Source organism: Ursus americanus, chromosome 14 (assembly GCF_024610735.1).
Source record: "Ursus americanus isolate L20-20 chromosome 14, mUrsAme1.1.p, whole genome shotgun sequence".
Classification (NCBI taxonomy): Eukaryota; Metazoa; Chordata; class Mammalia; order Carnivora; family Ursidae; genus Ursus; species Ursus americanus.
The window spans coordinates 13040603-13067672 of record NC_142140.1 but is presented as its reverse complement, the minus strand read 5'-3'; the positions used below and the strand labels follow the sequence as shown (position 1 = coordinate 13067672).

Here is a 27070-nt window from a genome sequence, read left to right as displayed (position 1 = left end):
TTTCACCTCTCATGCGTAATACTGTCTCTAAGAATCAGCTGACAGTCCTTCTCTTCTGTGAAGATAAGGTTTACTTTTGAGATTCTCCTATCCCTAAGTCAGCAAGTGAGAGAGCCACACTCTCTTTCAGATGTCTCGGGCACAATTGTAAAGTTAAACCCCTAATCATGGCCAAATTACTATTGTCCATTAAAATACTTATGCCTAAAGTAACTTAATCTAATAGTGTTTCCTCTTCCAAAATCATCAGTACCAAGGGCTGTATGTAATATCTGCATTACTCCTAGAACAGTACCTGGAATGAATATCTTTAAAAATCACTTTCAAAAAGAGTCTACTTAAGATAATGAAGTGGCTAAAACCAAATACCAAAATATTAATGACGGCAATTGTTATGTGAAACTTAAAATTATAAGCAATTTTTCTTCTTTGTGACTGCCTAAAGTTTATGAATTTTTCACAATTAAAATATATTGTTGTAATAAGGAAAAATACATATGGTTATAGTTTCAATCTTTGATATGAAATTTCCCAAGCAAAACTAGTATCTCTCCATGAATGCAAATTTTGTTATTAATACTTCTTTTCTAGTTTTTAGCTTTTCTTCCATATACTCTATTTTCTTGTGTTGATATAGATTACAAACTTTCTGAGGACACATTCTGAGTCATACACATGTTCGTACCTCATATCTGGTTAAGTGAAAGTGCCTCATCTTTGGTAAGTGATCAGCAGCTATTTGAGGAATGAATAATACTTCCATGAATGCAAAAGGTTAGAATTGATATTTGCCAGATCTGGTAAAAAGTCAAAATACTTCTACACTGATTAGTAAACCCTATAATACTAGTGCAATAAGCAGAAAGATTTACTAAAAGTATCAATTATAATTTAAATTCATGAATTCAAGACAATTGTCAGGGAACATCATGAAAACAAACCCTAAATGGGCCTCCCATACTAGTGAGAAATAAGAAATATATGCAATATCCACTGATTTGGCCCACATCACAATTTGCAGCAAGAATATACTGCACAATCTTTATAAGACACCTTAAGACTATCAACGGTTGATTATATTCCCAAATTACATAGTTCCTTCTACTTTTAAAGTGTTTAGTTTTTTCTTTGGTTTTATTATCAGTATATTACATTCCTTAAATAATTAGTGTATAGTTTCTTGGTATTTTTAATGCAAGACTTTTTAATAAAGTATTAAAAACAAATACTCAGAATTAAAAGACTATAAAATTAGGATAGTTTCTCAATATTCCTTTTGAATATTATAAATGTGAATTTTCTGAATCTATAGGAAAACAAAGCAAAAAGCATATTAATAAAGAACATCTTCTAATACTGTACAAAGTGGTAACAGCCTAGAATGTCTTTTGATGATGAACAGGAATCAGTGTAAAGTGAAACAAATTTTACTTTTGGAATGAAAAGTGACTTGTTTGAAAAAAAATATGATTGGCTTATTTCCTTAACAAAATGCTGAATAAAAATGATGCTCAAAAGTGTTATTGTTTATAATTCATTTTCATCAGAACAACAATCAAGTTCTAAAAGAGAAAATGCAGTCAATGAGGAAAATATTAAAGAATACTGCATATAAATGTCACACAGTAAAACATTTAAAATAATTATAAGTTCAAAAGATACTTAATCAGTGTCAATAAAGCAACTAAAAAATCTTAAGATCATCATGTACCATAACACTCAACACATTTATTTATATAACTATGTACAATAGATAAAAGTAATCAAGCATTTTTACACATGAAACATTTACAGGGAACTTAATAAAAAAGAACATTACTATTGTATATCACTGCAATCCAGATTCAGATTTTCACTTATTATAGAAACACACCTATTGCAAATATTTTCAAAGTGTGGCCCAGGGGCCTCTGGGATCTCTGAGACCATTACCAGGGGTATGCAAAGTTAAAATTATGTTCATAATAATACTGGATGTCACCTGCCTTTTGTAACTATCACGCTCTTGTTTTCATAAAACAGTGACCCCACCCAAGGCTTGTATGTTTAAATAAGTTAATATGTATATGTATCTTACAGAAGCATATCCTTGACAAATATAAAAAGATATATACTAGGTTGCTAATGAGCTGCCTGGTAGGGAAATGAAAACGTAGAGGAGAAGGAAAAGGAAAGCTAGGAGAAACAGAATAAAATACTTTTAAAAATAGGCACATGAGGGGCATCTGGGTGATTCAGTCAGTTTAAGCATCCAACTCTTGCTTTCAGCTCAGGTCTTGATCTCAGGGTTTTGAGTTCAAGCCCTGCACTGGGCTCCATGCTGCACATGGAGATTACTTAAAAAAAAAAAAAAAAAAAAAAAAGTCAGATGATTACATTTGTACATTTAGATAAAGTGATGGAAAAAAAAATAGAAGAGATTTTTAAAAGAAAAAAAGGCTACCCAAGCCAATTTTTAAAAACAATTTAAACTACTGGTTGCCAAATTTTTTGGTTCATGGTAACCTTTAGTGTCTGATTGACTTTTTCATGACATCCCTAGGCCAGAAGAAATACATAAGAGTTCTGCTAGGTACAAACAATAACTACTTATGTCCCATCTACTTAATCGCTATCTGGAAAGTCAATTCACACAAATTGAAAAAAAAATTATTTTAATCTTGACCACATTTACTTACTAATGGGATAACGTGTGTCTACTGATCACTGCCCAGCTACTCAAGCCTTGGAATCAAGTTGAAAACTGTCACTCTCATTTCCTGTTACAAAATTATTGTCAATGGTACCTGCTCGGTAAAACACTAATCACCAAAAACCAGCTTCCTGAAGATACTACCTAATCAAAAGAAATGTAGTGTGATCTAATGTTGAAACTGTGAACCAACCTAGAGCAGTAACTGGTAATATCACTTTGTTTCTCTTGAACATTTAAAATATCCTGCAGTACCCCTGTGAGTTGCCTTCAGTGGCCCCAGGTGCCTCAGTATATTTTGGGAACAATAGATTTCAAGCTTGGTGTGCTTTTCCTTGTCACCATGGGTCTTCTGCATTAGCCAATTGTTTGTAGTTAGAAAATTCCATTATTATCAACTAAGCAAATCTTAAAGTAAATTAGCAAATCTAGTACAGAGAAATAGGATGTTTTAGAAGAATTTTGATAGTTCATGGATCTGGATAATTCATGCAGCTGTTCTGAAATATAGGCTTTCTTTTCTCCTCACCTTCTGAGGTCCCTTTCCCAATTCAACAGTGGTATGAAAAATTTTAAGATGATTCCATGTAAAAGCAAAATAATGACCCCTGAGAGTTCAGGCACCTCCTACCTTCAACAAAGGTCTAAGACCATTTCTAACTACCTCACCAAAAAACACCTAGGAAAGGTGAGGAATATACAATGATATAAACCAAGTTCTTAATTTCTTCACTGTTGATGCATAATTCCAGATCCCCAATCTCAGTAAATCTGTGTGAGCAGTATGCAAATAGTATTGACAAGTAGAAAAACTATGTATGCATGGACAGAATTTCCCTCTTGGCATAGCACAAAAATATCATGAGCTTTAAGCAAAGAATAAAGAAGCAGAAATTATTGTTTTGCACATTTTTTCACTTAAAAAATAAATACCCTAAAGCTTTTGAGTATGTGGAAGGATTCTGAAAGAATTACTATGATTGGCCTCCATCCCAAAACAGTTAGCTGTTCCTGTAGGGTTAGCAGTTAGTCTCTCTAGCCTAATATAGTGTTACCATATAATCACCTCAAAAAACTCTTAAGTTGTGGTGCCTGGGTGGCACAGCGGTTAAGCATCTGCCTTCGACTCAGGGCGTGATCCCAGCATTATGGGATCGAGCCCCACATCAGACTCCTCCGCTGGGAGCATGCTTCTTCCTCTCCCACTCCCCCTGCTTGTGTTCCCTCTCTCGCTGGCTGTCTCTATCCCTGTCAAATAAATAAATAAAATCTTAAAAAAAAAAACTCTTAAGTTATGCAGCCTTCTATTTTTTTTTAAAGATTTATGTATTTATTTGATAGAGAGAGCAAGTGGGGGGAAGGGCAGAGGGAGAAGGAAAGCGAGAATCTCAAGTAGATTCCACGCTGAGCGCAGAGCCTGACACAGGACTCCATCTCACGACCTTGAGATCATGACCTGAGCCAAAACCAAGAGTTGGATACCTAACTGACTGAGCCACCCAGGTGCCCCTATGCAGCCCTCTATTTCTAAATAAAATTTAATTTCTACCTACCAAAGAAGGTTTTGAAACTGCAAACTTCCATTTATTTTGCTTCTTTCTTATTTACTGTTCATCTATGAGAATCAAGAAAGATCCCAGGCCCGCAGAGTATTATTGCTCTTTCTTCCAACTCTATCTCATTCTTCATTGTTACTCAGCTTTTTCTGCTACAGTACATAACCTAATTTTCTCCCAGTGGGATGTAATGACATTACAATCAGAATGAGGACTATTTTCACCTCATCTCAGTCAAACTGGAACTGAACTACATTAAAAACAACTAGGGGTTTGGGGGTAGAGATGGGGAGGAGGCTAATGACAGGAAGGAATCTGCGAAAACTCCAAGTGAAGGTCACAGGATAGCTGAAGGCCAAGACAGGCTCACTTGAGGATAGGGGCAGTAATCTACACATCTTCCACTCTTAGCACTTAAAAAGGAGTTTCCAGTTCCCATGTCCCCCATTTCCTTCCTAGTTACATCTTCAGGCCTGTCCTATGAGGCTAAGAAAATGCTCTGTGAAAGAAAGGACCATATCGCACCACTCCAGTGTAGACTGGTCACTCGCAGATGGTGTGTTGAGGGCATGTTCTCATATTACTCTTCCAATATTTAGAAACTTGAAAGAAGACTGAAAAGAACGCAAGACAGTGCTTAAGGCCTTGCTTTCCAGCAAGACTATGTTTTAATTACACCACTTCTATTCTTGAAAGTTTCCTTGGAAGCACCACCCTCCACATTAACCCCCTTCCATCACCCATTCCACTACTTTTTCTGGTCCTGTGGAATGGATCTACCATATTTCTTAATTTAAACCCATTTTCTTTGGAGCTATCACACATGTGGGGTAAAATGTCTGGTTGTAAAGCTTCCACCTGCAGCACTCTGGGAACTAAACGACCATTTAAAATAGCCCATAGCACAATGGACAACACACAGCAGGTGCTCGACAAACGTGAGTTGAATAACTAAATAAACAAATGCTGAAAATGAATATTCACTATAAATAACTCTAGCATCAAATAAGTTTTATTGATAAAAACAAACATTTTAAAACTTGTACTGTAATTGGTTAAGCTGTATTTTTGTGACTATTGGCAGATCTAGATATAATGAGATCCAGATTCAAAGCATAAGTGACTGGCACACTTTAGCCATTCAAATCTGGTCAGTGAATTTACTTTGTATCTTCGTCAAATTTACTCACTCTGAATTCCATACCTACCTAAGTTATATCTTGAACATGAAATTCTCTTAGATTATATATAAATGTGAATCTGAACACTACACAGCAAAAGAAAGCATTTCTCTGAAATTCCTCATCATGGTTCCCACAACAATTTTTTAACTTTTCCTTATTTTCAACAGAGAAAAATTTCTTGTCCAGGTATGTAAAATGGGTATTCCGTTATTTGCATTTAAAATGAGAAAATGATAGAGTTATTCCGCCACCTTGTGGACTACTAGGGTATTGCTCCTTCATAGCCAAAAGCACATTTTAAGAATGAGGAGCTTGCTAACAGTGAACAGCGGTTGATCACGCTTTTCCCAACCCCTGCAGCTGTGCTGTCCCTAATTCCACATCATCAAATCGTACCCATTCCTCAAAACACAGTTTAAATGTCCCCATCATAGAACCTTCTCTAACTGCAAATTAAAATTACGAGAAAAACAGCTGAGTGAAAATGCATCTCTGCCCTAAACTTCCATACCACCTTATCTGGTTCCTCTCATTTTCTAGGTGTATTACATGGCCTTATCTTCCCTATTGGACTTTAAGTATTTTGAGGACAGGCAGACAATCACCTTCAGTGATGTAATGAAGTTGGCTCATACCTGCACTCATGAACAGTTTAATATTCAGAAATTTTGCAAGCCAGTTGTTAAACTGTCGATAGCTTGAAATCAGCCATGATAGGTATACTTACATAACAGAAATCAGAAAACACTACAAATCAGAACACTTTTAAAAAACTTTTTTATCAGTTCTAATTTCTCCACATCCCATTTTCTCTCCATGTAATACATAGTGAGAAGCAGCAGCAGTAACTCCTACCTCACAGGATTGTTGTAAAGAATAAACAAAACCTACATAAAAGGCCTTGTCTAGCATCTGGCATACAGAATTGGCTCACCAAATATTATAATTATTCCCCATGCCCCATCACATCACCTTGCAAGTAGTAAATCATCAGTGTATACTCAACGGCTGAATGAAAAATAAAACCAACAATTTCGGGGGAAAATTTTAAGAGACATTAGTTAACACTGATCGTAGTCCCAGATTAACAATAGGACAAACCATTACCAAGGACATAAGTTAATACTTATAAATAATCCATGGGGCACCTGGGTGGCTTAGTTGGTTAAGCTGCTGCCTTCAGCTCAGGTCATGATCTCAGGGTCCTGGAATGGAACCCTGCATCTGGCTCCCTGCTCAGTGGGGGCCCTGCTTCTCCCTCTCCCTCTGCCACCACCCCACCACCACCACCACCCCTCTCCCCCGCTCATTCTCTCTCTCTTTCAGATAAATACATAAAATTTTAAAAAATAATCCAGACATTTTCTTTCCCTCTTCTTCCTCTAAATCAATCTCTCTTGATAGAGAAAGATACAGATAAATATCTAAAGATATAGATAAATATCCTTCTGCACTTTCCCATTCTCATTTACTCTAAAGTGCTTCCTTTCCCATTTCTCTTTTAACTTTATTTCATAATGCAAAATAAATAATTTATGCTGTACTTTGTTCCAGAAAAGGTTTGTGGTGAATAATAGATAACTTGATTTCATATTTAGTGAATAAGCATTTTATATTTCTCCAAGGGAAGAAAATGAAGTAGGTTTTTAACCACCTCTTTCATCGATCCCACACTCCTCTTTGATTGGCTCTTGGCAGAAAATGGATTCTTTATATTGACCTTCAGGGAAAGACAAAACTACATTTCCAAATACAGAGTTGAAAACCAAATTACCATGAATTCCAGACACTTTCCAAAATGGAAAGAAATGACCCTGTCTTTTAAGGTTGATGTCACTCTTATCTTGAAACCTACTTCACCCCAATCCTAATATGGTGTTTCTTTAGATATAAGGCATCTTCTAATAATTAACTATGTCCAAGGATCTGCCATAGCTTCATTTGCTTACTAAAAAATAAAACCAAAAAATTGAAATAACTAATTAGTTATAAAAACCAACATAGAATATGATTTACTCCAGATGATTTGAAATAAAATTCCAATTGTTCAAATGTAAATTTAATCACCTAAAATAAATTTTCCCAAGAGACTCTTAACTAAAGGAAACAAACTGAGGGTTGCTGGAGGGAAGTTGGTGGGGGGGGGTAACTGGGTGATGGGCATTAAGGACAGCACTTGATGTAATGAGCACCTGGTGTTATATGCAACTGATGAATCACTAAACTCTACCTCTGGAACTAATAATACACAGTATGTTAATTTAATTTACATTTTAAAATTAATTAATTAATTAAATTTCCCTTTACTTAGGTATTATTAATTAGTATGGAATTTTTCAATGGAGAAAAAAACTGAAGTATTGAAGTAATATCTCTAAGATAACCATTTGCCCTAAAATATACAAACTTTGTGATCATTTCTGGTTTAAAATACACATAGGCTGAAACAAATAGCGCATCCACAAGGTATTGGTTAAATGCAAAGGACTCTGTTGTGGAATATCTATTTTGATGTTCGTCTATATAGTTCTCTTGTTCAAGAAGATGTGGATATGACAATGTGTGACAGGAAGGGGTTTCCTCCAAGAAGTGGAAATAAGGTGGATGAGTCAGAAATTAAAATTCCAACTAACCTGCAGGCATCCATATCTGAGATAATATAATGTATTTGACTCACCTCCCAGTCTGTTACCAAAGGACCCTGTCAAACACAATGATTCTTTTCTCCCACCAGCTGTCACCGCCAAGTTGGCTATACTTTGTGTTTTCCCTTTGTGTTTGAAAGTCAGACCTAAAGCAGATGGCTGGACTCAGTGCCAGAGCAAAAGTAAAATTGGTTGTCTCACCTCAAGAGTTGCTGCCAGACTTCATTAAGACAAAAGTCCCAGCAACAAACACCTACAAAAGCTAGGGTCTGGAAAGCACAAAGTGAACTTTACCAAGTAAAAACAACAACAACAAAAAAGGCCACTTTGGGGGGGAATTGTAATTAATTTGCTAAAAGTAATGAGAAAACTCACATATTTCATCTTCAGTGAGACGTGGTTCCTGTGTCATCAACCCCATAATTTCCCAGTTCTGTAAAAAAGCAAATGATATTCAATGTTCTAAGCTGAGCTCACAGATAAATTCTAGCACATGGAATACAATCTTCCAGAGCTAAAACTTTACTGAAGCAAATAGATGTGACGCTATTTGACTAAAAAAAAAAATATACCGCAAATTAAAATTATAAGGGAACGAAATGGAAGGTGAGTATTAAAGCTAGAATCAGGATTAAAGAAGGGAATTCAGAACTGCAAGAAACAGCCAGTCATTCCTTAGCCATAGAGTAATTACTCGAGAGTGGAAGAGTTAGGATTAGAATGACACTGAAAAAAAAACCTTACTACTGCAAAGAAATGTTGATCGCCCATAAAAATAATCTTCTGGCCTTCCATTCTGAAGCTGAATGGTTCTGGAGTTCAAAGAGCCACCCATTTTGTGTCTCCTGAGTGGCAGAGGAATAGAGCAATTTGTTGCTTCCATTAATTTATTTAAAGTCTAAAATACAAGAAAGTAGAACTAGAAATCACTTCAACAGCTGTTGGTGTTCTCTGCATTTTTCTCTACCAAGAGAGAGACGAAATCGTATATGCAACAGATTTCTATTACTTAGCCCCCTCTCTCAGGCAGCTCAGGGCTAGTAAATTTTCAGTACTAACCGTTGACTGTCACAAGGCAGAGACCTCAGTGGTACAATAGACGATTCTCAGTAGTCAGGCTCCAGGACTAGGATACCCAGCAGTAAGAGCAAAATTTCTTTTGAGGCAGACTAATTAATTGGATTGTTTTATCAAAGCCCAAGGGCAACAGCTCTTAAAACCTTTTTCAGCCTTTAAAAAAAGAATCTCTCAAGTTACCTGCTCCCCTTCATTACAGAAATTACTATGGACCCTCAAACAATGTGGGGGTTAGGGGTGCTGACCCCTCACACAACTGAAAATCCACATATAACTTTGGATGCCCCCAAAACTTAACTACTGTTGACTGGAAGCCTACTGATAACATAAACATTCGATTAACATATATTTTATATGTTATATGTATTTTATCCTGTATTCTTACAATAAGCTGGATAAAAAATGTTATTGAGGAAATATTAAGAAAGAGAAAATACATTCACAGTACTGTACTGTAAAATACCCACGAACAAGTGGACCTGTGCAGTTCAGACCTGTGTTGTTCGAGGGCCAACTTTACTTTCAAATAAGATGAAATATTGTATAAATTTTTTAACTTCATGATTTCTAATCCTTTACTTCCTTCACAGCAGCTAGAAGAAAGTCAGTCTCTGAAGATGGAGGCTAAGAATTGGCCACATAAATAGTGAGAAACTCTGTTTTCAGAGAGGCAGTTTCAGACCTGAACCCAAATCCCACTCTACCACTCATACATGTAAGATACACAAAAAAAAATTACTTCATTTATCTGAACTTCAGTTCCCCGATTTTGTCCAAGAGAGCAAATATTGCCTGCTTCATGGAGTTGTTGTGAAGAAAAAGAAATGTATAATGTTTAGCATAGTGTCTAGAAATGTGATGTACAATACAGTAGCCATTAACTATATGTGGCTATTTAAATCAAATTTAAATTAATTAAAATTAAATAAAATTTAAAATTCAATTCTTCAGTCACATGACCATATTCCAAGGAATCAGTAGTCACATGTGGCTGGCATCTACTGCACTGAATAGCATAGATACAGAACATGTTCAGAATCATAGGAATTTTTGGACATTGCTAGAAAATAAAGTAAGTGCTCAACAAAATGTCCATTTAATATGTCTGGCATTTTATCCTTCTCCTCACCAACTCCTCTAAGTTCTCAGTATGTCCAAGATATCTCCATATCAGGAAGGAAAACAATACGATAAAACTCCAGAAATACTGGAGTTCTAAAAGAGAACCACAGGAAGAAGGCAATGCTTACCAGAGATGGGAGTTCTAATGATGGGGGTTTCAGACTTCACAATCAGACACTGGAGAAGGTCTTTTTGGAGAAAAAGAGTACCCACAATATTCCTCAATTCATACCTAAAAATCAACCTACTCACAGCAATAACATTGATTTTAATGCATTAACATTTACCGAGATAATGAAAAAGAAAACAGCTTTTTCCACTGTACAATTCATTTCACAATTTTTTCCTAGTTGGAATAGCTAAAAAAAAAAAAATAAGTATAAATTATCAACATTTTTCCAGAGATACTTTAATCAAGTTAGTTTGGGCATTTGAGTAGAATTCTTTGCATTAGTCTTTTTGTTTCTTTGGTTTCATTTCCCTTCTCCTTCCAAGTAACCAGAATTGGAGGTGGGAAGCTACCAGAGCAAAAATGCTGACGGAGGTCTAGAAAGTGGCAGGAATGTAGAATTATAAGAAGCTGAAACTTAATACAATTCCTAAGAAAAATCTTGGTGTCAGATGATACTTTAGGTTATCTGCTGGAAATTATCTTATAGACTCTGGCAGATGTGGGCTTAAATGTTCTATGTAGATTTCTCGGCAACAAGACATTTGTGGAACTAAACTTTAAAGGATACACCTTTGCTTTCAAAACTACGAGTAGGGACGCCTGGGTGGCTCAGTCGTTAAGCGTCTGCCTTCAGCTCAGGGCGTGATCCCGGCGTTCTGGGATCGAGCCCTACGTCAGCCTCCTCCCCTGGGAGCCTGCTTCTTCCTCTCCCACCCACCCCCCCCTCGCGCCTATGTTTCCTCTCTCGCTGGCTGTCTCTCTCGCTGTCAAATAAATAAATAAAATCTTAAAAAAAAAAAAAAACTACGAGTAGAAGAGGCTGGCCCACGTGCCTTATTATAAATGAGCAGAAAGGAAATCTAGTGCTTTTTAAAAATCATGATGTCCTGCTTATGGGTGGTATCCCTCTAAGTAATATGTAAAGCTACCTTCCCAAGTGAAAATGAAAATGTGTGAACCTAACTCCTTGAAAGGCTGTTGCAAACAAGTTGCAAACACAGCAAGTCTGTACTCATAGACTTGGTAATAGTATTTGAATACACCCGGTAATAAATTTGATCATATGTCTTTGATAAGTGAAATTAATTCCCTGCTGGTGACTTTCAGGTTAAATAAATACATAATTCTCTTCGTTCACCTCTTGATCTATTATCAAACAATCCCCATTTGACTGCATGCCATTATGAGTTATTATTCTATAATCATCAATCCTTGATATTTACAACTAAAGTACTTATAATAACAATATTCTGATTGTGATTATATCTTGGTGCTTTTTTTGTCATGTCGACGAGGTAAACATGGATTTCATTAAACTACAATGCAATGATAAAAATATAGAACAAAGGGGCGCCTGGGTGGCGCAGTCGTTAAGCGTCTGCCTTCAGCTCAGGGCATGATCCTGGCATTATGGAATCGAGCCCCACATCAGGCTCCTCCGCTGGGAGCCTGCTTCTTCCTCTCCCACTCCCCCTGCTTGTGTTCCCTCTCTCGCTGGCTGTCTCTATCTCTGTCAAATAAATAAATAAATACAATCTTTAAAAAAATATATATAGAACATGATGCAAGTTTTTTTTCTGCTAAACTATATATTTACGAGCAGTCTAAACATAAAAACATAAACTACTGTCTTTTAAAAAGCACAAATAACACAGGACCATAATTTTTAAACTACCACTCTCAAGTTATTTTAATCAATAGCCATATTTTTTCTTGCTGCAGAATGATCCATATGCCACCCATTCTGACATACAATTTCAGCTACTAAAAAGACATATTTTTTTAACAATTTCCTTTCTATTCTGTTATCTTTTTACAATATTGGGCACATATTATGTATGCTATAACTCATTATTATCCCTTCTACCAGCTATAAATTTTATGGTTTTTTACTATTGTTTGATGTAAATTTCTATTCATATTATCTTGGGGAGACATTCTTTAGTGTAAAACACACCAGAAAAGCAAAGTTCAAAAAATAAAAAACATAACTTACCAACTTATAAAATAAACAAAAATTCATAGATATCAACTAACTGCTATACAGAGCAGAGTAGTTGATTATCCAGCAAGAATAATGGTAATGATAATGGTAATAATAATAATACCATCATTTTCACTGGCCTAAATTCTTTGACTACAGTAACAGATACCACACTGACTTAACCTAAACCTAAAGGAAGAATTTGTTATAGGAATAAAAATATGTTGTGTGAATTAAAAACGAATCAGAACCAGAAATGGCCAGGTGTCAGGAACTACAAAGACCTCTCTCCTTCTCACTATCTGCGTTGTCTTCCTCTTGGAAGACTGACTTATCTCTGCCTCTCCGTCAATATACTGAATAAAAAACTACCTCTTGCTCCCAAATTATATATATAGTTTTAGCGGGTTTTGGTCTCAACTACTCATAAAGAGAATTTTAGTGGCCTAGCTTGAATCAAGTATGCATCAAGAAGTCAAAAGCAGGGGAGCCTGGGTGGCTCAGAGGGTTGGGCATCTGCCTTCTGTTCAGGTCATGGTCTCGGGGTCCTGGGATTGAACCTGTGTTGGGCTCCCTGCTCGGTGGGGAGTCTGCTTCTCCCTCTGCCCCTCACCCCACTCATTCTCTCTGTCTCACTCTCAAATAAATAAAATCTTAAAAAAAAAAAAAAAAGAAGTCAAAAGCATGAGTCAAGGCTTAGGGGTTGTGTAATATAAATATGATTACCAGCAAGCCCACCCCATGGGATGGACTGGGGGGCGCATGTTCTCAGAAGGGAAAGAGTCAATGAGTTGGGCAGAAACCCCCAGAAGTATCAACTACTATGCTTTGTTCTCTTCAAAATGATTTCATTTACACAATCTTACTTGATGAGATCCAGGTGCTACTTAATATCTAGTAGTGATAGTTAAAACTGTTGCTAAGATTTCCAAACTATTCTATTCATGCTGTCATTAACACCAACAAATACGTAACTTCTGCTTACTTTAGGCCTTTCATCACTGGCTATAAAGTATACCCCAGATTAAGCTCAGATAAGTAAGACTCTGATGAAAGAATGGCTTCTCAATACAAAATCATGCACAACTTCATTAAAGCACTGGCAAAAAAAATGATAAAACCATCTCAATAACAGTCCATTTTTGTTAAAAAATGGGAAGGCCATATAGTCATACTCCATAATTTAGCCAAAGATCATTTAACCTACATAATATTAGAGTTTTACTATATTGCATTATTTTTTTATTACTGATCAGATTCATTTTTCTTCTGCCAATGAAAAAGACAAAAGAAATTTGAATAATCAATGTAATATTCAGGTCCAAGCCTTATTTATAGCAGTCAGTGTGTGGGCAACTCATTAATGTCCAGGAATACATTTTTTTTTTCACCATATAGTTAAAATAGTTCTCGGGGGGCGCCTGGGTGGCACAGCGGTTAAGCGTCTGCCTTCGGCTCAGGGCGTGATCCCGGCGTTACGGGATCGAGCCCCACATCAGGCTCCTCAGCTATGAGCCTGCTTCTTCCTCTCCCACTCCCCCTGCTTGTGTTCCCTCTCTCGCTGGCTGTCTCTATCTCTGTCGAATAAATAAATAAAAACTTTAAAAAAAATAAAATAAAATAGTTCTCGGAACAAATTTTGAAGATCCAGGTTTAAGCTAGTGAAGAGCAAATGTCTAGAGAAAATAAGATAAGTTTTTAGACCTGGAAAAGATGAAAGGCTGACTGCTTGGCACTTTGAAGATTGGATATATCAGCCTGCAAACATCCTCTCATTATTTTAATCTTGCACTATATACAATACTTTTGGATCCTTTGCTAGCAAGATAAAAACAAATTAAACTGAAGGGCTGACATGAACTGAATAGCGTATTCAGGAAGCAACTTCACTGACAACTTCAGGAAAAAGTAAAACAGATCCTTCAAAATATCATTCCAAAGGGCAGACAATACTACCAAGAAAAAGTTAAAAAAAATAATAAAAACAGCATGATAATCTCAAATACAGGAGAGTGACTCTTCTCATTGCTCCTATAATTCTTTATTCATAACACTCATAGTTCTTATTAATTTCTCGGTGTGTGTAATTACTTGTTTGCTGGAATAGAACTCTCTTGGGGCATCATGTCTTCTTCAGGAGTACATTCCCCAAATTGATAAAGATAGCACTGTGCATATAAACACAGGATTTTAAACAACATAACAATGGCATGTGCATCCTCAGAGACTATAGAAGCAGCATAAAGGTGATTTGGGAGAATGTTAGACTTGAAAAAAATAACTTCAAGAATCCAAGGAAGAAACCAGAGCCTGAGACTAAATAAAAAATGAAAATGCAAAACATTACAAAAGTAGAATCAACAAGATTTAGCCAAGAAGCTCGTAGCTATTGAGGTCTTAGGCGAGGAAGAAATATACGGAAATGCTTTGGTTTGTTGCTTTAGAAACTCTGGCGATGGTGGACAAATTATGCTCCCAGTTTATTTTTAAGGAGAGAAGGGAGATTTGCATTAGAAGTAGTCCACTCAGGTCATTGTGAGCTCGTGATGTCTGTAAGACAGAAAGTAGAAAAGTCCCATCATCAGTTGGCTCTCCACAACAGGAGCGAAGCGGTTATCCGTAACATCTCAGCCGGAAACAGAAGACCTAATACTTTATAACAGTATCTGAAGACACGTCGCCAGATGCTATTACTGAGGAAGCCCAGAGAGGCCGAGAAAAGGGCCTGGGGCGGAAACCTGAGTGACACCACCGCCATGTCAGAGTCAGGAGGGAGAAGGACCGTCTGCCAGAAAGCAGCGCAACCAGGACCGGTGCCGCAGAAGCTGCAGGGCCACGGGGTTTCAGGTGGCTGCGGCAGGACAATCGGGTCAGAGCGCTTTGGAAGTACTCCACTGGATCCGGCAATTACGAGGTTATCAGAATCCTTTGTTGGGCCGGGTTTTTTTCTTTTCTAGGAGAGGGGAAGCTGAGAGGAAACAACTCAATCCAGGAGTGGGCGTCCCCACACAGGCTTTAGGGCGCCCTTTACCGCTGTTCTGCCGCCTGAGAGCAAACCCTACCACACGACACCCAACTTCTACGCAAGTTCCAGAACTTTAGAAACCCTGGTGTGCGTGTCCCCCCTCAGGTAGAGCGCGCCCTTGCCCTCACCCCAGCAATCTTCCCGGCCCTCAGAAACCTGGACAAATGACCTCACCTCCCAAACCTTTCCTGAGACTCACAGGAACAACTAAAGCACTTCATTTTGTATTTCCAAAACTATGTCCATACCTTCCAAAGCTTTGTATTATTTGTTGTGCTTCTGGCTTAAAAGACAGCGAGCCAGACCAAAAAGTCAAAGAAAGCCGAGGGTCGAGGGAGGAGACGCCCTCACAGGCCACTTGTGAGAGGAAAGAGAAAAACTACGACTCCCAGGAGGCGGCGGGGCCGCGCGACCCACGATTCCCAGCATCCTCTGCGAGGCCCAAAAGGGTCTAAGTAGCACGCGCATCCAGATGGCGCGAAAAGTCCGCGAAGGCCGTAGAGAGGTGGCCGTGCGGGATGGCAGCGACTGAGGAGGGGCCTGAGACCCCTACTGAGCGACTGGATGTCGCGCGCGGCTTGGAGAACGTGCCTGTGAGCGCGTGGCCCCCGGGGGCGGAGCCAGAGCCCTTCCAGGTAGGGGGCGGGGTTCGGCGCCCTTTTCTCTGGGTCGTGCCTTGCCGGGCACGCGCACTGCGCGCGCAGCCACCGGGGTGGGGCTGGCGCAGGTCCAGGTTGGGGGAGGAACTGGATGGGTGCGGGGACTTCCCGTGCGTCGCTTTCCCGACTTGGGAGTGATTCTGTGAATGAGTCTCCTACCCCAAGTTGTCTCCGTATTCTCGGCTTTTTTTCTTACCTGTCGCAGAGCTGTTTCGCGCAGGAATAGCCCTTAAATGCACAGGTTTTAGTCTTGTTCTGTTAACCCTCCTTAATGACCTTAACAACAGCAAGAGTATTCCTCCTTTCTCCCCACAGACTGGCAGTTCCCTGAAGGGCAAAACCAGGTGTTTCCTGAGGTCCCTTGGAAAGAGCCCTGAGAACCTGGCTTTTTCTTTCCTGGCTCTGTCCCCAGAACTCACTGAGGGTTCGGGGGCAAGTCATTTACGTCTCTGGTCGCAGGTGTCTCTTGTGTAAAATAAGGTATGGGCCCTATTAATGGGATCTCAGCCTAGTGTTAGGGTTAAAAACTTAGTCCCTAGAATGAGACTTTGCTGAGTCTCCCTCATGCTGTGAGGGCTTGGGCAAATATAAACTATCCTCAGCTAAGCCTTAGAATCAATCCTCCCGTGTACAATTAAAATAATAGTGCCTCTTTCCCGGATTGCTTTGAGAATTACAAGTAAAACACACTTCCTGGTTTGCTGAAAGAACCCAATAAATGTTCACGTGTTACCACATCAAAACCCTTTCTGCTCTTCCTTTCTTCCTGTCTGACCTTGGCCTGCTCATTGCCTATGGAATATGACCAAAAAAACAATGATGTTGGAGTGGAAGGAGCACTTGGACTTGAAGGTAGGAGAGCGAGGTTCAGGGCTGAGCCATCCTGGCTACTTCTTGGAGTCTGAGCTTCTTCATCTGCAAAATAATTAAAAATTTATAATCTTGGTCACATATACCATCAATACCAAGCCCTGTGTATCCCTCCTTCTTCCTAGGGTTGTTGTAAAGATCAAATAAAACAGAAGCAGTTTTCAAAAAGTAAAGCAGGATACTGATGTCAGGAAAGGTTACTTTTCCTCAAAGTACCTTAGGGCAGTTTTATGGTTAATAATACAGTTGACTAGGAGCGCTTGGGTGGCTCATGGGTCATGATCCCAGGGTCTTTGGATCAAACCCTGTGTAGGGCTCCTTGCTTAGTGGGAAGTCTGCTTCTCCCTCTATCTCTGCCCCTTCCCCCCTGCTCGTCGTCTGTCTCTCGTTCTCTCTCTCTCAAATAAATAATTAAAAAATGATAACAATAATACAGTTGGCCCACACCGTATTAAACACTACTCCCTAAAAACATATTCAAAACCAAACATGTCTGGTCGTAAACACTGATAAATGTTTTCTTTATTCAGCAAGTAATTGAGTGTGTATAATGTGCTAGGTATTAAGCTAGACATAGAACATAAAATGGTGACAACCTTGCCTTTGAGCTTACAAGACCATATAGAAAGCACTTAGTTGCTATGGGGGAGCTGGAGAGGGGGGAGAGGAAGCCTCATGATTGATAGTTATATCTACATTTGATAAGCATAAATGAAAATCTCGAGACTAAGACTCAGGCCCCTCAGTATTCCAGCTGCCTGGCTATATGCATAGCTCTGGGTAGAGTTAGAGTTACAGAAAGAAGATCAGATCCTTCCTCAAGGAGCTAATAGTCTTACCAAGAAGATAAAACATGCTTGAAACATATTTATGACAAGCTTAAAAGTATCTTTAACTAGTTTGCTTTCCTGTATTCATGGCACACAATACCTGTCTTATGAAAGGTCAGAACAGCTTGCTTACCCCAAGCCCTGCCTTCACAGGCATGTATACACGTAAGAATTAAGGCATAAAAAACTCAAGGTAAAAATAACTTTGTGTCTGGTTTGCTTTTGAGTACTGTGTGAAAAGGCAAAAAAGAACATTCACATGTTCACACTGGAAACAAGCCTATCATTATGCCATCTGTGTTGAAAGCCAAGTAGAAAATAAACTAATTGATTTTCTTGAACGGAGAGTTGAATCTAGCCTTTTTTCAGGTTTCTGAAAACAGCCTTAAACATATTTTTTAAGATTTCAACTTGGCCTTGACAAGAATTATCTGGCTCACAGGCTCTTAATAGCTGCTTGGAGCAAAAACAAACTCATGGGGTAGAGGCCAAGTACAAAGATTCATGTAGCTGGTGTTTCAAAACAACCAAAAAAGGAATGAAGATTTTCACAGCACTTCCTTTAAATTCAGAATCAAGGCCTAGGTTTTAAGCCCAAAATATTACACGGAGTCATACTTAAGTTTCTGGGGCTTTGATATAGAATGTGACTTAGAAAAGTCAGACTTTCGGGGCGCCTGGGTGGCTCAGTCGTTAAGCGTCTGCCTTCGGCTCAGGGTATGATCCCAGGGTCCTGGGATCGAGCCCCGCCTCAACCTCCCTGCTCCACTGGGAGCCTGTTTCTTCCTCTCCCACTCCGCCTGCTTGTGTTCCCTCTCTCGCTGGCTGTCTGTCTCTCTGTCAAATAAATAAATAAAATCTTTAAAAAGAAAGAAAGGTCAGACTTTCAGTAAGAAGTTATCAAGAGCTGCAATCAAGCGGTCAAAAAATATTTCCTAAGCTAGCTGCTCTGTGCCCAGTACTATGAAAAGTAACTCAACCCCCATTACCATGTCATACCCCAAACCACACGACCATTTCCTTGAGACATGTATTTGTTAGAAAGATAAGACTTACACGTGTAGTACAACCAGAGAGCCCTATAGCCTATGCCATTTAGATCCCAAAGTTTATGCTATTAATAAGTGCAGATCTAGTTCAGAAAAGAGAAAAATTGTGTATGAGAATAGCCAAGGAAGTATATTTGATTTTCAACATGCTGTCTCCTGGTTTCCATTTCGGCTTCTTGAGTGACCATGGTTTATTAAAAAAAAAAAAGTTTTAAGTTTTCTGTCAAAAAACTTGAAATCTCTGCCCAGTTCTTAAAGGATCTGGTTTCTGTTACATCATTTTGCACTGGTCATTTTGCATTTATTCCCAACTCTTGCATGATCAGTGTTTGCATTTTGATACATACCAGGAAAAAGTAGTTTATGTTATTACGATACAAAGAAATGATAAAAATCCCATACTCCACGTCCTCTTTATATTCTTCCGACTGGTTCTTTCTAAATCCCAGCACGTGCATCCAAGAAGCAATAAGGCAGTATTTACAGATGAATGAAAGAAGTCTGCGCTGGATCAATTCTTAGTTTCCCCACCTCAAGATTGATACGTAATGGAAAATAGAAATATAATCATATCATCTCCTAGACAAAATTTTGGTTTAACTGTGTTTGAACCTGAAAAGTTTAACTTTAGAATCTGCTGTTTTCAGCACCCTACAGATAGCCTACATAATTTACATTGAACACCTATGCGCCAACCACTAGAGCAGGCTTTTTACATGGATTCTCTCATTTTTTCCCTTCACAGCCACCTGTGAGAATATATAGAAAGGAAATATTTAGAGAGATTAAGTAATGTGCCAGAAATATATGATGTTTCAAATATAAAATCTGGAAATAACATCTAGAAGCATTTAAGGAAGCTATTTTTAAAGTATAAAGTGCCTGGCACCGAGTACAGGGTTAGTTATTTAAATTTAATAATACCTGGGGTTGGGGGGCAGATACAGGTATTATTACTGTTTTATAGGTGCAGACCCAAAACTTAGAAGGTAACTGATCCTAAGTCTTAATGCTAATAAGAGCCTAGTTCTATATGTGTCTCCTTTAGGACATTTCATGTTCTACATTAAGAAGTTCTCCCTAGGGGTGCCTCAGTCGGCTAAGCGTCTGAGTTTGGCTCAGGTCATGATCCCAGGGTCCTGGGATGGAGCCCCACATCTGGCTCCTTGCTCAGTGGGGAACCTGCTTCTCCTTCTCCCTCTCCTTCCCCCTGCTTGTTCGCTCCCTCTCTATCTCTCTCTCTGTCTCTGTCAAATAAATAAAATCTTTTAAAAAATAAAGTAATAAAATAAATTAAAATTTTAAAAGAAGAAATTTTCCATTGGTTGTCCCGTATTCGGGCCCATCATAGGCCTATCTGGCCTCCTACACACTTTGTCTTAGCCTCATGTCCCAATTGGAGACCTGAATTCTCATTAGCCATTTATATCTTGTATCTTTGACTCAATTTTCCAGCCATTTCCTGGAACCATTGTCAGCCTTCCACTGTGGACATATCAATCAAGGATCATTTGCAAGAAATAGAAATACAATACAAACTAACTCAAGCAAAAAAAGGGAATTGCCTCATAACAGCAAAGTCCAAGAGTGGTAACTATAGGCATGTCTGGATCTAAGAACTCTAATGGTGTCATCAAATATTTCTTTCTACCACCTCTGCCCTTTGCACCCCGCTCCCCTTTCCTCTGGTTGGCTACATCCTCAGTAGGTCTTATGTGTGCAGTAAAACTGGAGAATGCCATATGAACAGGTAGAACAAGAATGTCTCTTCCTGATACTTTCAGCAGAAGTCTCAATTGTTTTTCATTGATCTGGCTTAAGTACTGTGCCAATCCATGAACCAAACACTGTTGAAAGGAGCAAGTGATGACCTGATTAGCCAGGTCCAGGTCCCCGCCCAACCTGGATCCCCATCCAAACCAATGAGGCAGGAGTGGGAAGGGTTCCCCTGGGAGGAGTCAGGGTGCTTTTATCAGAAGAAGAGAAACAGATGCTGAGTGGGTAAAATATGTCCTCTATGGTCTCATTCCCCAAGCTTTGATCTCTCCTGGGTTTAGGGTAAGCACAAAACCCTCATGGTAAACACCCTTTTTTTGGATCAGTTTGGCCCTGGGCTTTGCTCCAGGAAGTAGAGGACAGACTATGGAAAGAGTTACAAATTGGGAGCATTTAGGCTCAAGTCAGCTGACTCCCAGTTTGTAACATACTTGATATTAGCTTTCAGATTCTCTAACAATTGGCATGGTATATAAATATTTGAATAGAATATCAGGTCAGTGACATCAGATTATTTCTAAGCAGTTTTCCAATATGTGGTTAGATACCTGAAAAGATGAATAATTACATAATCATATGTTAATTTAGACCACAGATTTCAAAAGTTTATTCTGTAGTGTAGCCATTTTTCTAAGGTGAAATATTTTTCTGGAGCGGTATTTTACTGACTATTTATGAGGAGAAAATGGAAATATATGGAGATAAAATGATTTGTGATAAGTATTGATATCAGGGTTAAGGATTACATCCATCAAGGGAAAACAAATATTCTCTTTAAGCAGGAAATTTATCCAGAGGTCTCTGTTATCCTTTGGAAGGTGTCTACAGCTCATTTGGAATTAGATACCCTTTATAATCTATGTCTCTAAAAAATCTTAGATTATGCATCAAGTTTAAATTCCAAAGTTTTTAAAAACCGTATCACTAGATTTTCCAGTGTCTATTTTTAAACATAAAAATAAGCAAATAACAGTATTTTTCCAAATCTATCCATATCCAGATAAGTTCAACAGAGAATAATATGCTCTTCTGGTTAGAAAACTACAGTAAGTCAGACTTGATTTCAAAAGGAGTTATCTGCGTCCAAAAAAAAGAAAATCACTTTACAGTTTAGTGATTTATATAGTACATCAAAAATATGTGTGCTTTTAAGAAGAAATCAATTTAAAAGAATTCTTCTTGAAAAGTTTAACAAAGAGATAGTAAAATCTTCATTTTACAAGTACTTTTTAAAATGTCTCAGTAACCATTTACATTTCAACCTTGACTCTTAAAAGCTTGGAAGTAGATTCTGTCTCAGACAGCAGTCATTGAATTTGACTGATAGGGCATCTTTTTCTAAGCTGTTCTTTATCCCTTTAGGACATCACCACTAAGCTAAAGCTGTAAGAAACGACACAAACAACAGAAGCTATTTCCGCTCTCCACCCCCAAGTCACTTTTTAAGCAGTGTTGGCCTTCCCCCGCAGGTACTCCCACTCATCATCCTCCTCATCTTTCACAAGAGGATGTCAATCCTTACCCCAGCTTCACGTTTTTTAAAATATAGGGTTTTGAGCCTAACTGCATAGCTCCACCGAGGCCTCCACAGGGAGTGTAACTACACGTTGTTTAATACTTTCTCCAAAGCTTGGCCCAGAGACGCTGTATTAATGGATGATTGACTCAAAGATACGCAGTTCAGACATTCCTCTAGAGACTCTAAAATCTGTCCCTGAATTAAAGCCTGTGCGCCTGGTCCCTTGCAGTGCCGCTCTTACTGACTGTGCTGTGGCAGCGTGCCAATAGCCTTTATTGAGAGTTAGAATGAAAAACAGCCCATGAAACTGTTTTGTGGAAAAGAATGATTTAGACAGACACATTGGTGAAATTTCTGTCCAGTCTCCATATGGGAAAAAGTGCTGCTTCTGAGCAGTGAGATTATTCCTTACGGAGAGTTCAAGCCCTACATCTGATCGTATTTCCTCTTAGAAGTGGCTGTGCTCAGGCAGAACCAAGCATCCAGTTTCCTTCTGCTACACACTGTGTGTGTCTAAGCTCGCTCAACTAGCTCTTATTTTTCCCTTCACTGTACATTTCTTATGTATTGTTCATTTATCTTAACTCTATATGTCTCATTCAGTCCTTTTTGGAACAAAGCAGGTGTGATGTTGTGATTTATAAAAAGAAATCTATATTTGGTCTTTGTCCCCATTTCTGGCACAGAGCTCCTAAAACCTTTGTTATTTACTAAGTGATGAGAGCAGCAAAAAGGTATCTTTTGTTATGTTAATGAGGCGAGTTTTGGAAAACACAGAAAAAGGCGAGCTGGTTGCCAGTGGAGCCAACCATATGATTAGTGTTGGAACTTTCAGTACCCTCACCCCCCCCTCCACCTCCAAATGGGAGAGGGGCCTAGAGGTTGAAACATTTGCAAATAATAGCCAGTGATTTAATCAATCCTGGCTAAGTGATGAAGCCTCAATAAAAACGCAAGAAAATAGGGTTCAGAGAGCTTCTGGGTTGGTGAACGTGGAGGTGCTGGGAGTGTGGCGTGCCTGGAGAGGCATGGAAGCTCTTCTCCCTTTTCCCATACGTTGCTCTATGCCTCTCTTCCATCTGGCTGTTCCTGAGTTGTATCCTTTCCTAATAAATGGTGTCTAGTACGTAAAATTTTTCTCTGATTCTGTGAGCAATTCTCGCAAATTAATTGAACCCAAAGAGGGGATTTTGAGAACTTCTCTTGTTTACAGCCTGTCGGCCACAAGTTCAGGTAACAAATTGGACTTGTGACTGGTATCTGAAGTCTGAGGAGGTCATGGGAACCTCCGATGTGTAGCCCATCAGTCGGAAGCACAGATGACAACCTGAGTTTGCGACTGGTGTCCGAAGGGGTGGTGGGAGCAGTCTTAGGACTGGCCCCTTAAACTGTGGGGTGCAGTGCTATTGGACAGTGTCAGAAGTGAGTTGAGTTGTAAGATACCCACCTGGTGCTCGAAACATTGCTTGTTAGAGGTGTGGGGAAACTCCCCACCCAACTGCCACCACATTGAAATTGGGTCCGAGAACACTAATAGCAGGTATATAAATGAGTTAGGTTCCATATAAGCAAGAATTATTCTGTACATAAAGAAATATGCTGAGCTCATGAGAGATACTTTAACCTTCAAGGTTTGGAAATGAGCTTCATTATGCTAGTGAGGAAATAACAGAGATCAGGTTTCACAAAGAGATTTTAGACTTGGGACTTTCTTCTTTTTCTGTGACGTGAGAAACTTTTCTGTATTATCTCTTTATCACTTAATAAAAACAGGATTTCTTTACATATATAAAATACATCTACGTTTATTAATATCTATAAAACAAATGTGATTTTTGGAATTCTGTCTGCAGTTTCTTGGCCAATGCCTGTTTTTAACATTATGAAGACTCAAATAAAACGCTAAAGCGATAGTGTCTTTTTTAAACATCAAAGAATATTTAGGAATTTAGGTAATCTTCAAATTAAGAATTCCTTAAAAAATCAGTGGAAGACTCTCTTCCAAGGCCATTTTTTATTAATTTATTTATCTTTTATGACTTTCTTCTCCCCAAAAAGCATCTCCAGTGAGTCACAATAAAATACACATAAAATATAAAATGCATTTATATTGTCAGATAAATGTGAAACAATCAAGAGTCAAAAATACTTAACTGCATTCAAAAACTAAATTCAGCACTGATTTTTCTGATATCCAAAACTAAGAGGAAAACAAAATTAGTTACAAATCTTTCAATTTCTGATAAGAGAAAAACATATATTTTTTCCTTTTGTTACCCCATTCCTATAATGAAACCACAGAATTTTAATCCAAAAATTAATCTTATTTTTTAAATTGAAGAGGTATGTTTTCAAACAATATTTTAGTATATTGTGTTTTGTCAATTTTGTTTTAATCAATTTTATATGTTGGAATTAGGAAGTGTCTCATCCAAAGCTGCTTGAAATATATATGAAATATGTGACATGACATGCTGACTTAGAGCATTTCTGTTTTTTGCAGTATACTCCTGACCATGTAGCTGGACCTGGAACAGATGTTGATCCCACACAAATAACCTTTCCCGGATGCATTTGCCTCAGAACTCCCTGCCTCCCTGGTACTTGCTCCTGTCTCCGTCATGGGGAGAACTATGATGATAATTCACGCCTTAGAGATATAGGATCGGAAGGAAAGTGTGCCAAGCCAGTTTTTGAATGCAACGTCCTGTGCCAGTGCGGTGACCACTGCAGGAACAGAGTGGTCCAGCAGGGTCTGCAGTTCCAACTCCAGGTGTTCAAGACGGACAAAAAAGGCTGGGGACTTCGTACCTTGGAACTGATACCAAAAGGACGGTTTGTCTGTGAATATGCTGGTGAAGTTTTGGGATATGCTGAAGTACAGAGAAGAATTCAGTTACAAACAGTGCACGATCCAAATTACATTATAGCCATCAGAGAACATGTTTACAACGGGCAGGTAATGGAAACATTTGTTGATCCTGCCTATATTGGAAATATTGGAAGATTTCTCAATCATTCTTGCGAGCCAAACCTGCTAATGATTCCTGTCCGAGTTGACTCAATGGTACCAAAGTTGGCACTTTTTGCAGCCAAAGATATTTTGCCTGAAGAAGAACTCTCTTATGACTATTCGGGAAGATTTCTGAATCTAATGGACAGTGAAGACAAAGAAAGGCTAGATCATGGGAAAATAAGAAAACCTTGTTACTGTGGTGCCAAATCATGCACTGCTTTCCTGCCTTATGACAGTTCGCTGTTCTGCCCCTTAGAAAAGCCAGACATCAGTTAGGAGCAAAAAGCATGGGAGGAACACATTAGGCCTCTCTCAGTGGGTGAGAGTGAGAGGAACTGAACTTGTCTGGCTCAGCCCCTTCCCAGATCCTCTCTTTCAAGCAGTTTAGCCTCCAGGTAAGTCTCTGCTCTGTGCTAAGCACTTGGGTTTCACTGTAGGGGAGGCTGGTGGTTGTCTGGCTCTGCCTCTGTCTGGCTGCAGAAGTTTAACTCAGGAATATGGCAGAGACTATAAATTGTCTGGCAATACCCCTTCTCCCCTTCTATGGTAGAATTCTCTGTTTTTAGCTGGATACTTTTCCTAGTTAGATGTGGCTAAGTGACTATGTTCTGCTAATGAGATAGAAGCAAAAAATGGTGTGTCTTTAAACAGAGACATTTTTCCTTATCCCACTCTTTCTTTCTGTTGGCTAGACTGTATGCATAAAAGTGGAGCTGGGGCATCCATCCCAGACCCCAAAATGACCCTAGAAAAGGGAGGCCATACATAGCTAATGAACAAACTTGACAGGAGTCGGTGCCAGATACTCTGGAACTCATCAATCCTGATCTGATAACCTCTGGACTTTTAGGTGAGAGTCTCCCTCATTTATGCCACTGTTATTTTCAGTTTTCTAGCACTAGCACCAAACTTCATTATAATGATCCAAGGAAACCCTTGGCTACGTACCTAAGCCTTGCTTTCCAATCACTTTTATCGGTAATAAAGCTGGTATTTTCATTTCTGTCTGACTCGTGCATCTTATTTCTCATTTGCTTAGAAACACAAATCAAGGAAAAGGGCCTGATTATCACCTGCTAAAACCCTAGTAATTATCCCCAAGAGTAAAAAATAGAACTATGACGCTGACTTCCATGTATCTAACCAGAAAAGTTATAAGAGGAAACAAATTATAAAATTCCCACTATATATTGGCCATATTCCAAATGCTGTGAAGTTGTGCTTCAAAACTTTAAACAGCCTCACTTGTTCATGTATTTTTTTCTTTTTTTTTTAAGATTTTATTTATTTATTTGACAGAGACAGCCAGCGAGAGAGGGAACACAGCAGGGGAGTGGGAGAGGAAGAAGCAGGCTCCCAGCGGAGGAGCCCGATGTGGGACTCGATCCCGGAACGCCAGGATCACGCCCTGAGCCGAAGGCAGACGCTTTAACGACTGCGCTACCCAGGCGCCCCCCATGTATTAATAATATGAAAATAACCCTATCAACACCATAAAAGGGGATGGGAGTTTTATAGCTTCATTTAAACTTTTGGAGAGGCCAACATCTTTGACTTCCTTCCTTAAAGCAAGGATGTTGGAAAAACAAGTTAATATGGAGACTTATCAGAAAGCTAAAATAATTATTTGGATCCTATAGTATTATCTAATAAATTTACCAATTTCTTCTCTACCACATTTAAACCCTACCACCAGGAGGCCCTACACTTTATAAGTTAAAGGGATCCATTATTATACATACTTTTGTATATCATAAGTATGATGGTTGTTGTATCCTTTAAATGAGTGAAATGTATGGCATATGAATTATATCTCACTAAGCTATAAATAATAAGTATGTTAGGGTTTGCATGTTTGAGTTACATATTTTCAGAAATGGTTCCATGTGAATAG

General features: G+C 38.6%; 1 protein-coding gene and 1 long non-coding RNA gene across 3 annotated transcripts in view; one reads left to right on the top strand and one right to left on the bottom strand.

Annotated features, from left to right (window-relative positions):
- The window catches only part of LOC123799163 (uncharacterized), a 601123-nt gene extending 585203 nt beyond the window's left edge, over positions 1-15920 (bottom strand). Inside the window, exon 1 of the long non-coding RNA XR_015726632.1 lies at positions 8453-15920. This is a non-coding gene — a long non-coding RNA (uncharacterized LOC123799163). The remainder of the gene's footprint in view (positions 1-8452) is intronic.
- Positions 15921-15957: 37 nt separating this feature from the next.
- LOC123799162 (histone-lysine N-methyltransferase SETMAR) lies at positions 15958-26179 on the top strand. Of its 2 annotated transcripts, none has more exons than XM_045808118.2 (2): positions 15958-16092; positions 24664-26179. In XM_045808118.2, exons 1-2 carry the CDS (start codon positions 15976-15978, stop codon positions 25450-25452), a joined length of 906 nt encoding a protein of 301 aa, XP_045664074.2. In that variant the 5' UTR covers positions 15958-15975; the 3' UTR covers positions 25453-26179. The 2 variants fall into 2 exon arrangements, with proteins under 2 accessions (XP_045664074.2, XP_087722969.1); XM_087866843.1 differs by lacking the exon at positions 15958-16092 and adding an exon at positions 16840-16968.
- Positions 26180-27070: the final 891 nt, after the last annotated feature.